Raw genomic sequence first — 15,062 nt, 5'->3', positions numbered from 1 at the left:
CAGTTGGACCAAACTGTGGTTTGCTACTAATCGCAATCGGAAGTGTCTAATCTCTGTCTGCAAGCAGGGGAGGGAAGGGGGAGCCTGATAGCCCATGGACCATGCTTGCTTGTCCTCATAACTGAACATCTGAACAGCCCCTGTAAAGAGTAGGGATGTGCACGAACTGGTTCAGAGGTCTGGCGTTCGGACTGGTTCGGAGGTGGGGGCGGGGGTTACCTTTAAGGAGCAGGGAGGGTGCCCTTCACCCCCCTCCTCCACATTCCCCCCGCTGGCACTGTCTCCAAAAACGCTGCTGCGGGGCTGCTGCATACCTCCTTGCAGCCCATCACACACACACACCAGCCACTTCCAATACGATGCTGACCGAGGCTGCAAGGAGGTATGCAGCAGCCCTGCACCAGCATTTTTGGAGACAGCACACCAGTGGGGAAATGTGGCGGGGGTGGGGATTAAGGGCACCCTCCCTGCTCCTTATAAGGTAAGCCGCCCCCCGCCACCTCCCAGGACTGCACAAACCCATTCATGCACATCCCTGATAAATAGTGCTGGCTATTACCTGAACCGCTTGGGGCCAGGGTACTTCAGAGATCGCCTCATTTGGCATGAACCCTGCTGCCTATTCAGATCACCTGGGGAGGTCCAGTTAGGGGGGCCGCCGGCTTGTCTGTGCAAGGGATCTACTCGGGCTGCCTGTGCTGGGTAATCACAGTGGATCCCTCGCACACAATCACTTCCTGATCCTTTTCACCTCGCAGGTGACCAGGAATCGGGAGTGCACAGGTCTCTTCTCCCTCTCTCCACTGCCCGACATTCAGAGGCACAGCTACGGCTGCTGGATCGCGAGAACCAGTATATATATTCTGACATCTAGTAACCCGAAGTCTTCTTCCCATAACTAGAGCTAGGAACTATAAGATGCATTTCATATTGGGAGAGGTCGGTGTAATAACACACTTATTCGCCACCCCCACGCTTAAGCACTTGCTGTAATAAAAGCACACACAAGAGCTATTCACAGCAGCACAAGCCTCTTTAACTAGGCAATTAATAAACTGGTTGCAGATTCCCTGGAGCAAGAAGGAAGGCCAGCCATGTAAATAAACACTTTGTGGTAGTTTTAATAGCAAGTGCCTATTAATAGTAGCTGTCTAATTTAATAGCAAATGTCCCCTGCTAACTGAGCAAAGAGGCATCTTTTTAAAGTGGTGATTCTCTTTATTGAGCAGGGGGAGAGCAACTGGCTCTCTCCACCCCCACGCACAGCATCCTTCCAGTAACCATTGCTGGCATTTCTCTTATGTTTCCTTTTTATTTATTCATTCATTCATTCATTCATGATCTTCATACATTATATCTCTCCCTCTCATATCATTCATATATTCATTTTATTTATTCATTCATATTTGGAAAAGCAGTATATAAATACAGTTGTCCCTCATCAACCGTGAGGGTTCCATTCCCAGAAAAGCTTGCAGATGCCGAATTTGCAGTAGAGGAGCCATTGAAACCAATGGCAAACAGGGAGTAGGGGAACTGCGGTCATGGAAAGACCGAAAATAAGGTTAAAAAAAGAAGAAGATAGAATTGTCCCCTGGCCTTGGAAATGACCCCTACACACACACACCAGCCAATTTATTTAAAAAAAAAAAAAACTCGCCAAACCACAGATACTCGGGGCACGGTTGCCAAGGGGCACGGTTGCCAAGGGTGGTCACAATTTCCCAATCACGGATACTCAAATCCACAATTGGGAAAACTGCAATCGGTGAGGGACAACTGTATTCGTAATATTCACAAGGAATTCACCCATATTCAGGGCTGCACTAAATGTGCTTGTCACCTCACCACCGGAGAGCGCTTTTCATCTGGCAAGAACCGTTCTATGCCTCACACGGGACGCTTGGAAAGAAGCAAAATGTCTTCCCGGTTTTCAAGCCTCCCTGAGGCGAAGAGCAACGTCAGGCTCCAAAGCAGGCCAGGGGCTCCCTGAGAGGCTTCAGAGCCGCTCCAGCTTTGGTCTCCGACACCCCAGAGAAGTCATTGCCCCTCCCTCTCAGAGGAAGGGTGGGGTTAGCGGCCAGTACAATATTTTGGCTGACCACCAAGGCTCCCAGCTGATGGGTTACATGCTGCATCCCCGAACCACAATGCTGGTATTTGGGGAGCTGCCCCATGGAGAGAAAGGGAATGCTCTCTCTACAAGGGCCTTAACCCTTCCTCAATGACTGTCTGCCCCAAAAGAAGAGGACTCTGAACTGAAGACAATCCCTCCCAACCCCCAATTAGGAGTATCAAAGAGCTCCGGGGAAACCTCGTTTCGGATTCAGTTAAATACGGTACTTCCTATCTAGTGGGGGGCTGCAGCTCAGCAGTGGGTCACAGGCTTGGTTTCGTCCCTGACAGCCTCTCCAGGCAAGGCAGGAAAACCTCCGACTGGAACCCTACTTGGCTGGAGAGAGAGCAGCTGGCCAGTCAGGGGAGACAGCACGGAACTGGACGGGCCAAGGGTTTGGTTGAGGCAGCTTCCAATGTTCCCAAGTATCAAGAACAATGTTGTCTTGCCTCAGTTGCTTCTTTGGTGAAATCTGGGGGTTTGGGGCACCCGATTACACATGTCAAGTGTTTGTTTTTAGGATTAATGGCAGTGCCCTCTGGGCCTTTGCCCCTAACCCCTGCTAACTTGGCAAAGAGGCACCTTTTCACGTGGTGATTCTCTTTATTTAGCAGTGGGAGAGTAACTGGCCCTCTCCACCCCCAGCACAGTACCTCCAGTGACTGTTGCTGGTGTCTATCTGATGTTTCTTTTTAGACTGTGAGCCCTTCGGGGACAGGGAGCCATCTTATTTATTATTCCTCTGTGTAAACCGCCCTGAGCCATTTTTGGAAGGGTGGTATAGAAATCAAATTAATAACAACAACAATAGTCTTCTGTTTCATACTGTATACCCCACCTTGAGTGTTCAAACAGCAGAAACTAGTAAAGCAGTTCTAAAAATAAACACAAACAATGAAACTAGATGCATGTTTAATCAGAAGCAAATCCCATCATGGAACATGTGATTATTGGGGTGTGTGTGTGCATGCGTGCACGCGAACACACACAAATGTCTCAGTACTAGGCCATGAGCTCCTGGTCTAGAATCAGAGTTTGTGTGATTATCTGTGTGTGTGTGCACGCAAGCCCTTTTTATCACACACACACACACACACACACCCCTACATACACACATCACTCTTTCAAAACAGTTCAAAGTGATTTACAAACACAAAAACCCAGACCAACCAAAAACCAAGGAAGATAAGGTCTTGCAGCCTTTCTACAAACCTGAACAAGGGGGCAATTTTTAAAAACCTAACTCCTCCTTTCTTTTTCACACAGGGAGAGTACAGGCCCTAAACTGCAAGCTGGCTTCCCAACTTTAAACACAATCCCTGCTGTGGCCTGCTGCTCAAGATCTGGCTGGGCATTGCAAGTCAACTTGCAGTGCCTTTTCCCTGCCGCTCCTGATCATGTGGCATGCCTCCTCCCTGTCCTTTTCGTTCCCCTGATTTTTTAATCTCCTCTTGGACTCCCGTCTGGATTCCTGTCCCGTGGCCGATGGCCTTCTCGGCCCGAAGGCTCCTGCTTTCTAGGGCCACGTTTCTGGCCAGGGCCCTTCTGTCTCTCCCCGAGGGCTGAATAGCTCAGCCAATGGCAGCCCCACTTCAGGGGTACTAGTGCAGCTCAGCCAGCCCGGACCATCGTCTGCCTCCACTATACACTGGAAAATGTATGTTGGAATGCACGGGGTCCAATTTCTGGACATCTATGTCACCAATTATTCTGAGCACTGAATGATTCAGGAATGATTATTTTCACACAGACTAGAATAATTATATGAACAGAGTTAAAAAACATCTCAGGAAGACAAAAAGGCAACTGTGCAGGAAACGTTTTCCTACACTGTTGCTTTTTTGTCCTTCTGTCTCCGTCGGTGAGGTGCCAAAAAACATCTCAGAAACCAAGAGAGGGAAGTCTCCCAATCCAATCAAAATCAAGAGGAGCCTTGTCAAGAACAGACACACAACAAGGCATGACAGTGTGTACAACTAATTCCAGTCCCTACTAAGTTTTCTAACCGATACTTATTGGAGCAAATTCAGCCCAACTACACAACATGCACCATCCATGTACCAAGGATCACTGGACAACATGAATCCATCTACTGGATTCAGTTGACATTAAATCCTCTTGAATCAGGGTGCTCATTCGTGAGTTCTCATGCAGATCCCAGTATGGGTCCTGCTGTCTCTTATCTCATACTGCGATCTCCAAGGGAATGCAAGGAGGACAGGGATGTGCAGAACCAGTTTGAATAGAACTGGGGGTCGATTCGAACTGGCCCGGTTTGACATCAAACCAGACCTGCCCCCCAAATAGGGGGGCAAGTCTGAGTTTGAGTTGAACCGGGCCCAGTTTGGATTGAACCAGTTCGGAATGCTTGCAGAGGGGAATCCGATAAGGGGTTACCCTATAGGGTTGAAAGGGCAGGCTAGAGGTCACCTTACGTGCCGCCGCAACTCCTCAGGGGCAATGCCCCTAGGCCCCACCGGCACTCCCCCTCCCATCAGCGTGGCCTGGTTTGGGCCTCCATGCTTTTGTAGAAGCCACATCCGGCCCCCACTGAAGGGGAGAGTGCTGGCAGGATGAAGAGATAAGAGCCCACCGCACCATCCATTTCTGTAAATGTATGAATAGGTTGAGGAACCGATGGTTTTCCCAAACCAGAGAAACTAATTTCCAGTGCAGGATACAGATCCTTGAGAATCCCAGCTGCCATCTTCTTTCCCCATCTATATTTCTCAGCCATAGGATCTTAGGGTTGCAACACATAACAGGAATGCTGTAAAAGGCCCACTAAACAAGGAGTTTTTAAAACTTCTGAACGTGCAATTCAACAAGTGAGCGAGCATTTTTCAAGACCCTGAGTGGTTCTCCCACTACACAAGGGAAATCAACCCAAGTGTATACATACCTCACCACCTTCTCTGTTCAGTCAATGTATTGGGGCAGCAGAAACCTGCATTTGGGCTGTGTCCCACTTCAGACTGCTGGAGTGTGCAAGACACAATTGAATGCACCTCCATATAGTAAAAAAAAGCCATACACCCAGAAAGAGAGACATCAGGCATGATAGTTCTGGCTTGGTTGTCTTCATAACCTGAGTTTTCTATACTCAGGTTATGTCCTTTTATGGAGGAGCATTCAGTTATGTGAGCCTAAGTGGGCCATTTAGTCTGAAGTGGTACAACCCAGACACAAGCTGACCACTTCAGTGAGACAGCGGTTGCAGCAGAAGCTTCCAGAGTCAGGAGCCAGCTTTACAGCTTGCTAGCCTTTCTCCTCTCCTTCCCATAGTGAGGGCAAACGATAACACTTCTTTCTCTAGGAACTTAAGAAGCTGCCCTATACCAAGTCCCACAATGGTTCCATCTAGCTCAGTCCTGCCCATCCAGATCAGCAGCAGCAGCTCTCCAAGGTATCAGACAGGGATCTCTCCCAGCCCTCTCTGGAGATGCTACCAGGGAGTGAACTGGGACCTCCTGCGTGCCAAGCAGATGCTCTTCCCTGGAGTGCCAACCCTATGCCCTCAGGGGAATTATCTTACCGTGCAAACAGGTAGTCTTCCACCCAAGCAAACCCAAGCAGGCCCTGCTTAGCAAAGGAGACCATCCATGCTTGCCACCACAAGACCAGCTCTCCTCCCCAAGCAGATGGTCTATCACTGAGCTATGGCCCACCCCCCAAAGTGGATGGGAGACCCAAGAGGTCACTAACCATACCAAGACCTGCTCAGGTGGCTGTTTCATGTGTCCTGAGGCCATGTTTGGGGACTCTCTCATGCACTGCATTATTCTGCTCTTGGGACAGAGCACATTTCACATTCTACTATGCACAATGCCAGCTGTGGTCATCACATGCAACTAACCCAGGCCTATGTACTCTTATGAAATTCATTTTCTTTGCCACTGAAAATATACAGTGAGCCATCCTTATTAAAAAAAAAAACGAAAACCCATAATGGCAGCACATTTAAGACTGTGAAAAGAGAAGGGCAATTAACATCAGTCCCTCCAGCTGTATGGCCATCTCATAAAAGCCTCATTATTTTGAAGGACAAGCTCATCAACGCTTTCTGTGCACCACATCTGCGTTCTTATTTCATCCCAGTCACTGGCAGAGCCAGATGATTGAAAGGAACCCGACATCCTCCTCAACATACCAGAACCGTTTCCTGAATTAAAAAGGGCCAGGGCGTATCAACACTATAGATGTAGCGTAGCATTCACTAGTCATTTCCTCTTCCTAGAGTACCTTGGGAACTGTAGTTCTGTGAAGACAGCAAGGTACCTGTAACAGCATTTGCAAGTGCCTCACTGAACTACAACTCCCAGAAATCTTTGTGAGAAGCCATTTCACTAAAATTGGTAGAAAACCAATACACGTTCATTCTCTCTCTCAACAGAATTACAGTTACGTGGCACAGACAGTGACCAAGATTGAAGAGAGGCTCTCCAACACTATCATGATTGACTGATCCTTACGATACTTTTAATTACTTTTTAAACAGTGTTATCTGGGGATGCTGAGCCCCGACTAGAGACAGGCAGCTAATCAACCAATTCTGAATCTTCACTACTGGCATTTATGAGCACATATATGACATTCATCCAATCTGTGTTTTAATTTTTTCCCCTCTGGCAGTATCTGCTCCTGTAAGCAAAAACCATAGTTACTAAACCTAAGTGCCAACTGAATCATATCCAAGGCATCCTAAAATTTCAAGGTATCTACCAAAAGCCACCTAGCAACTGCCACAAGCTACCCCACAGCTTGTACATCAGCCAAGGACTCCCACAGAGAGCCACAAATTACTTATGACAGAATGCATTCTGGTGGGACTAAAAGGCCTCAAGTATTCTGAAAGATGGCCTCAGATCCAGCATTCCCCTCAACAGGGATTCCCAGATGTTGTTCACTACAACTCCCAGCATGCCCAGGTACAATGGCCTTTGCCTGGGGATTATGGGAGTTGTAGTCTACAACATCTGGGAACTCCTGTTAGAGGGAACACTGCTCAGATCTTTCAGCCAGAAGACTGACAAGATCATATTGACAATTGACAAGATCATATTGAACATTTCCCCCTGAATCATTCTTATATAATTAATACCTAGAATTTGTACAGCATGTTCAAATATTCAGAGTTCTTCTCATGCAGTCTCTTCCTGTAATCCTCAACAGCCTTGTAAGGTAGGCCACTATTATTGCAGATTGGGGGGTGGGGGAAGGTTTGAGGCTAAGAGAGAGTGGCTTACCTAAGAAGGGCATCAAAGGCTTTCATGGCAAAGGTGAGATTCAAACTGGGGATTCCCTGTTCATAGCTCTGTCTCCGCTATACCACACTACCTCTGTCTTCTGGCACTAGGGAAGAGGTTTTAGAAGCCACACGTAACTGAAAGCCACATGGGAGTAGGAAGAGGAGATTGACTAGATCTGTTCCAGTGGCCAACCATTAGTTAATCCGATCGCTACTGCCAGCCTAATTTTCAGCTTCCAGCATTTACAATGATCTTTGGTAAGAAACTGTAAGAACACAAGAGCTTGGATCAGGCCAAACGGCCACCTAGCCCAGCATTCTGCTTCCAAGAAGACCCAGCCAGAAACCTCTGGGAAGCTCACCTGCAGAGGATGAAGGCAACCGCTTTTCCTTGTTTTTTGTCCCAAGTATCTGATGAGCAGAGGCATACTGCCTCTGAACATGGGGGGTTCCAGCCAACAGCCATTCATACATCTATCCACCACCAATTGCTCTCTTCTTCTTCCAAGCCATTTCCCTCACATAGGAAGAAACTCATTGCAAGCCAGCCAATGGTTCTCAACATGATGCTCCTTGATCAAGGAATATCTATAGGCTTGCAACCCTTCTTCTTGCTTCATTAGAACCTTGCTGGGGTTTTTGCAATGCTTTTTAGGAGTGTCAGTACCAGGACTCGACACAGGAGGACCATCCACCTTGCTGCAGAGGCGGCTCCACCACCCCCACCCCCACCTCCTAGTCCCCACTTCATACTCCCTTGCCTTCCTCCCCCACCAGAAAAGAGACACCTGTGAGTAGGAGGACACCACAGGCAGCCGAGAAGCTCCCTTCTAATCGCTGGCCTATTTAAGGTTCCTCTCTGACTCATAACACTGGGAACATCTCACTGGTGCCAGGAGCGAGAAACCAAATTGGGTTGCCAAACTTCACTTTCAAGTAAATAATCACACACACACACCACCACAGATACATTAGTCACAGTCACATCTGACCTGGACACACACACACACACACACCCCTCTAATAAAACCTGCTAAATATTGACACACCTTTTTTTGGGGGGGGGGGGAATAAAGACTGCCTCTTTAGGTCTGTGGAATCCCCCAGCAAGTGCAGCCTCTGTATTCTGAGGAGCTTTATTGGTCCTCCAAGGATCCTCAGTTGTGTTCTGTTTGTGCTTTCCTTCTGAGCTCCAGCAGGAAGAACCTCAAGGGCCCACCAGATGAGAGGAGGCAGACTTATACAACTGGCCCACGTCTCTGGTCTGTCTCAGTCTTGTTCTACAGGACCTTCTCTCTCCCTATAAGGCTGCCAACGGCTATGGCCCTCTGCATCAGCTCTTCTGCAGGTCCGATGCCTCTTTTGACCATGAATTTGGTCATTAGCCTGCTCCCAGTCTCGGTGGCTAACCTGAACCACTGGCACACTCTCAGATGAACGAACTCCACATCTCGGTCTCGCTGGACCAACCTCACAGATCTGTATGGCTTCACAATGCCCCAGATCATAGCCATTTCACAGCACGCACGCACACACACACACACCCATCCTCAGCATCAGAAACTCCTCTAGAATTTCTCCTAAATCCTTGCAAAGCCACACACACACACACACATAACTGTTCACTTCCCTTCAGGATGCAAACACCTCTTGGCCACAGGAGCCCTACCTTTATTCTAGTCATGTTAATATCGGCAATAAAAGGCTCATTCTGAAAGTAATATGGGGGTGGAAAGGAGATACATGAATCACAGCTCAAGAGAAGCCTGAATCATCTTCCTATAGCAGAAGGTAGACCAGTCAAAAGCTGGGTCTGCAGCCCCCCTCCCTCCAGCAAGTATACCAAGCTCCGATTTCCCCCTCTTCTGCATGCTCTACAGACCGCAATTCCTACTTACTCTGATCGGAGGATCCCCAAAGCCTTGATGAAGGAGAACCCCACAAATGGCAAGTCTTCTCCTGAGAAACCTACAGGGTTCAGCTGGCACACAGAGGACACCATCCGTGAATTCTTCTCTGGTTCATCGAAATTTGAGGTGTCATCCTCTGACTCGATGGTAGGCACAAAGCGGGGAGGAGCTGCTTATTTTTCAAAAACAGAGATGAGAGAAAGGGGGGGGGGGGGTTAGCTGCAGCTTGCTGCCCCACCAGAGTCCCTCCTGCTCAGCGTTTTCAATGGCACTGCAGCTCCTGCTTCTAATCTTGCTAACACCAGCAGGCTGAGCCACTGGCTCTCCAACCTATTACAGCAACAAGAGATTAACCCTTCCGCCACCAACATGGCTACCACCCTGCAGAGAGAGCATCTCTTGCTGCTTTCGAGCCAGGCTGGATCCTGCAAAAGCCACCGCAGGTGTGGATCTGGCCACTGCTTCTGGAGCAAAAATCCTCTGAGCCACCGAGAGTAATGAAGCAAACCTGCTACCCAGCACCTATGAGAGGATCGTGCTGAACAGCAGCAGCAGCAGCAGCCCCAGTCTCGATCCCTGGCCCTGGCCTCCCATGACCAAATTAATCTTGTCTGGGGAAATGCTGCAGCTGCTCAACCTCACAGTCCTTGGCGGAGTCGTGTCCCCCCCCCGCCGCACCGCCCCCAGCTTGCTAAAGAATTCTGATGGGGCATCACTGCAGTCTCAGCTTCACTGCCCCCAACTCCGTCCAAGAGGCACCAGAAGAATATTTCCCCCACCACATCTCTCAGCGGGCATCCCCTGAAGCTCCTGCCATTCTGGCCACTTCATTTTAAGAGCCTCTCAGCGTTCATTGCCATTCAAATAAAGCCGCAAAAGAACCCCAGAGAGAGAGAGAGAGCGAGAGAAGTTTCCCTTCGCCATGCTCAGCAGCAGAGCTGCTTGCCCATCTGCATGCATACGAGAGCCGCTCTCATTAGAAGCATGCACCTGCACGGACCCTTCCCTCTCTAGGTATGCATTTCATCACGGGCAGTCCTCACGCCATGCAAATCAACCGGCTTCTCTTTCCGTGCTGTGAAAGAGCCGTCCCTGCAGCCAGCTTGCTCATCGCAACAAGCGGGTGGCTGTGTGGCGTGCTTCACACCGTTACCATGGATTCTGTATAGATCTCCGGGAGCTGAAGGGCCGATGGGAGCGGAAGGCCTGGGCAGGGAGGATTACGGCCCCTGCAGTGCAGGCTCTCTGCTCCCCACTCTGTGCATGCTCCCGAATTTAACCCTTGCTCTCTGCATTCCTGACAGAGGCTGATCCTTATCAAGCCGAATGAGTCACTGCTGGAGCTTGCGAGCTCCCTCTAGGCGGCCAGAGCCTTTGGCAGCCCAGATGGTTAACCCTTTCAGCTTCGACTCATCTGCTACTTTAAGTCATCACCAGTGACCAGAATTAATAAGCAGCACAAAAAGGGGAAAAAAGGAAAAAAGGAAAAAGTGGGGGTGGGGGGAGTTCTCTCCCAATTCAAGTCATCCAGAACATGTGAAGATATATTGGCAGTTTCGCAGACAGCAAATGCTGACGCTGCTCTCTGGAGGGAAGGGGAACAGCTGCAGTTCCCAGAGGTTAATAATAACCCAAAGTGGCAGGGTGGATACAAATTAAAAATTGTTTTGTTTTCAGGTTCAAGATGGATTTTTTATTCCTAAAAAAAGCTTTTCTCTCATCATTTGTATACATATTCTAGAATAACAAATCACAATTCCAAGGCAATTCCAAATGCACGCCAAGTTTTTGTCAATTTATTTTCAATGTCAGCTTAGGGACTCCAAAGAGAATTAGTAGATTTTCTCATTCCCTTTGAGTTTTCTGTTACATCCTCTGTCACCCAAATGTCCATTAGCAGCTTGCATGAGCCTTCATCTTCATTAGTTGCTGAACTAAGGGTAAAATGATGAGGCCATCTTAGAGATTTTTGCTGAAGTTCAAAGGCTTGCAGCAGACGTAATGTTTTCTGAACTCTTACCGATCAGCATTCCTGGTATAAAGCTCAACCATGATCATCAAAGGAGTGCTTGTGTGTCTACAACCCCATGCCATGAGCCACAGGACACCCTAGCCGGAGCCATGGCCAAGAGACTGGAAGATGGGAGATTTGCACCAAGCTCAAGGCATGATCCAAATGCAATTCTACCCATATCAACAGAGTGCGGTAACCGATAGCCTGGAAAAGTGTTGGACTTGGGTTCTGGGAGCCCGAGTTACGACTGTTCTCAAGATTTGTTCTGCTGGAATTCTTGCCAACAAATGGATCTCAACATCAACCCATCCAAGGATTTGCCAGCAGAACAGGCCTGGGACCCCCTTCCATTGTCTGAAAGGAAGAACCTTCCTCATTCCCTGCCAAACATCCCTGTGGCAGGGAGTCCCTGTCGGTCAGGCACCGGCTCCCAATTTCAAGCAGGGTTATTGGTCAGCTCCAGCCTGGCAATTGACATCCCAGCCAATCGGGTTACACTAGACCAGGGGCTCCCAATCTTTTTTAAAACAAGTGTACTCCTTCACTTGCAAACCTTCCGCTCGGGTGCCACACAGAGATTGTGTGTATGTGGGCACATCCATATGCACATGTGCACACACTTCAATGTTGTCGTTATGAGATAGGCTACTCCAGTCACTGGCTTACATCCAGACCAAGTCACTCATGAGGACTCCCACTGAAATTCATAGGACAAGTTTATTTTGCCTATTAATTTCAAGGGGAGTACTCAGAGGTAATTTTCCAAAGCCTGCCAGGCTGAGGGGAGGGGCACACTGAGCTTCAGCACACAGTCAACCAATCAGGAGCAAACGGCTTCACCCTCCTCTCTCCCCTCAGGCAGTGGACACGTCGCTGAGGACATGTTGGCTTCAAGCCAGCAATTCACAGGTGGGGAACAAAAGAGTGTAGGGAGGCAGGAGGGCTCCGAGTACCCCCTGGGAGCCCTTCAGGTACCCCGAGGGGTACTAGTACCCTCTGTTGGGAACCCTTGCTCAAGAGTAGGGATGTGCCTGAATTGGCTTGGGCAGACGCAGGTGGGGCGGGGATCAGTTCCTTTTAAAAGCAGGTAAGCAGGTCCGTACCTGCTCCTCCACCACCCCACTGCTTTTCCAGGTGCAGTGCCCACTTTCCAAAAGGCCGTGAGAGGCTGCAGCACCACTCCCACAGCCTGCACACAGGGTCGGCATGCACATGGCCACCACGCATGAACGGCGGCCATGTGCATGTTCAACACGATGTTGGCAACCACGCAAATTGCTGCCGCACGTGTGCGGGGGCCACGTGTGCACCAATGCCCCACGCAGGCTGCTGAGAAGTGGCCCTTTGGAAAGTGGGCACTGGGCCCAGAAAAGTGGTGGGGCAGCAGAGGAGCAGATAAGGAGCTGCTTTTTAAAAGAAACGAACCCCAAGCCAAGGGCGCTTCCCTAAGTAGGCGCCGAATCATTTCAAGCACATCCCTACTCTTGAAAACCAATCCACTATAGCTGTTTGGTATAAAGACTCTCAAGACCTGCAGATTTCCTTCTGCTTGGGCAACTTATTGTAAATCGCCCAGATACATAGGTTTGGGGCAGTATAAAAATAGGTTAAATAAATAAATAAATAAATAAATAAATAATAAACAAACTTGTCCTGGTAGACGCGACTCAAGTTCTCTGTCCATACAGTGGACCCCTACTGGCTTCCAGTCAGCCTGTTTGCCTCCAAGGTAGTAGTCTACCCTGAGCATCCGACACATTGCTGCTGTATCCCCCCATCACACAGGTGTCCACCTTCATATCTTCAACCACTAATACCCAAGAAGGCGAACCCTGCATCAAAGGCAGAAGCCAGACACACTGCTTAGACAGTACGGCAGACGCAGAGGCTTTAGCTGACACCAACATTAGCCCTTCTTGGCTGCGGCCCAGCTGTTCCTCCTTTCTCGTTTCTTTCTCTAGTCCAACTTCACCCCCTTAAGTGGCATAACAAATGAGAGCAGTTCTTCTCATCGCATCAACCCATCCTTCAGCTTGATGCTTAGCACACAGATCCTCTTCTCTTGGCAAGAGTTAAGATGCCTCGTGTCAGTTGCATCTGCTCTTGGAAAGGAGAGACCCTGCTGCTCAGCCAGGAACCGGAACAGCCTCTGAGCCTGGCTCAGGCAAGATAGCCTGGGATCAGACTATGTGGCTGCAATGATGGATGGACGCTCAAATTGGCAAGGATCCCTTTTGATCCCTTTGGCTTCTGATACTGGACTCTTGAGAGAGGTGTGGGAGTGGGGGAAAGAGTGATGCTTTGGCTGCCATTGGTATCTTGGGCTGACACTCCAAGGAGATCACCTACAAGGAAACCCGAGATCAACCTGACAAGAGGAGAGGTAGCAGCTGCCAGCTCCTTGTCAGAATCTCTCCCCACTTCCTTGGGAGAAGGCTTTTTAATGCCCATGACTGTGAGTCTGTTGGATGCTATAAGCCAGTGTGGTGTAGTGGTTTTGCCTGTATATTAGGAAGATCTGGGTTGAAATCTATGCCCTCAGAGGATGGATTCCAAGGAAGACAGGAAAGGAGGTCCTCCTTTGCAGGGACTAAGGAATTTATCTCATCTGACAAGGAAGACTCAATACCAGAGTACAACATGGGGGTGGAAGAAACCAAAAGGTAGGAGGACTCGGACAAAGGAGTGGAACAAGACAAATTGTGATCATAAGAATTTCCTCTTTAACGTAAAGGGCAATGAATGGGTTTAGAACAGAAATGCTAAAATGCTATAAAAGATATAGAACCTCCTGTGCTGCTCATAGGAACATAGGAAGCTGCCTTATATGGCAGCAGACTCTTGGTCCATCTAGCACGGTAGTGCCTACACTAACTGGCAGTGGTGTCTCCAAGGTCCCAGGCAGGACTCTCTCCCAGCCCTACCTAGAGACGCTGCCAGGGATTGAACCTGGGACCTTCTGCACACTAAGCAGATGCTCTACTACTGAGGTACAGCCCCATCCCCTAAAGGGTGATATCTGACAGCACTCACATGTGGTCTCCCATCCAAATGCAAACCAAGACAGACCTTGCTTAGCAACTAGGACAATTCATGCTTGCTACCACAAGACCAGCTCTCCTCCTCTCTCATATAAACTTTTTATTCAAAAGACTAACATGTGATTTGTTATATTTTTACCGTGCCCCTCCTCCCAGGAGCCTCACTAGCCCCTCTTTTTTTAACCCTCACAACAACCCTGTGTTAGGTTAAGGTGAGAAAGTGTGTGTGACTGGCCAAAGCTCACTCAGTGAAGCTTTGCAATGCAGCCAGGATTTCAACCCCAATCTTCCTAATATCCAGGCAAAACCACTACACCACACCGGCTCACAGCATCCAACAGAATGCAGTCACAGGCATTAAAAAGCCTTCTCGCATTAGTTTTCTTCAATGAGTAGATTGTCAAAAAAGTCCACTTTTTTTAAAAAGAAAAAAAAGGAAGAGTAACAGTAACACACTACTTCACAGTAAAGGCGTTCAGCATGCAACATTTTTAAACTTCATGAAAAATCATTAACAAGAAATAGTCCATGTCAAGAAAGACCAACTCTGTATCATCATCATTTTGCACACTGAAAAAGAAATCCATACTTAAATCTCGGTCAAGACATTTCAGTCAGAATCCCACATCATCATCATCATCATCATCATTATTAATTTATATCCCGCTCTTCCTCCAAGGAGCCCAGAGCAGTGTACTACATACTTGAGTCTCTCCTCACAACAACCCTGTGA

The 15,062-nt window shown here is 48.6% G+C and overlaps 1 protein-coding gene and 1 non-coding gene across 25 annotated transcripts in view; both read right to left on the bottom strand.

The window, feature by feature from the left end:
- Positions 1 to 15,062, bottom strand: part of CIT (citron rho-interacting serine/threonine kinase) — a 119,197-nt gene that overhangs the window by 82,712 nt on the left and 21,423 nt on the right. For 16 of the 24 annotated variants that reach the window (XM_053279099.1, XM_053279098.1, XM_053279102.1 and 13 more), the window contains exon 10: positions 9,263 to 9,446. In XM_053279099.1, the coding sequence (XP_053135074.1) occupies positions 9,263 to 9,446 (184 nt within the window). Of the gene's footprint in view, positions 1 to 9,262; positions 9,447 to 10,053; positions 10,088 to 10,264; positions 10,402 to 10,427; positions 10,590 to 15,062 lie in introns of those variants that run through there. The other 8 variants (XM_053279100.1, XM_053279105.1, XM_053279121.1 and 5 more) reach the window with 5 other exon arrangements.
- Positions 14,217 to 14,288, bottom strand: TRNAT-AGU (transfer RNA threonine (anticodon AGU)). The gene has a single exon. It is a non-coding gene; the product is annotated as a tRNA-Thr (tRNA).

This window comes from Hemicordylus capensis, chromosome 15 (assembly GCF_027244095.1).
Source record: "Hemicordylus capensis ecotype Gifberg chromosome 15, rHemCap1.1.pri, whole genome shotgun sequence".
NCBI classification, from domain to species: Eukaryota; Metazoa; Chordata; class Lepidosauria; order Squamata; family Cordylidae; genus Hemicordylus; species Hemicordylus capensis.
Note: the sequence above shows the minus strand (reverse complement) of the source record. Positions and strands in the feature narration are given on the sequence as shown.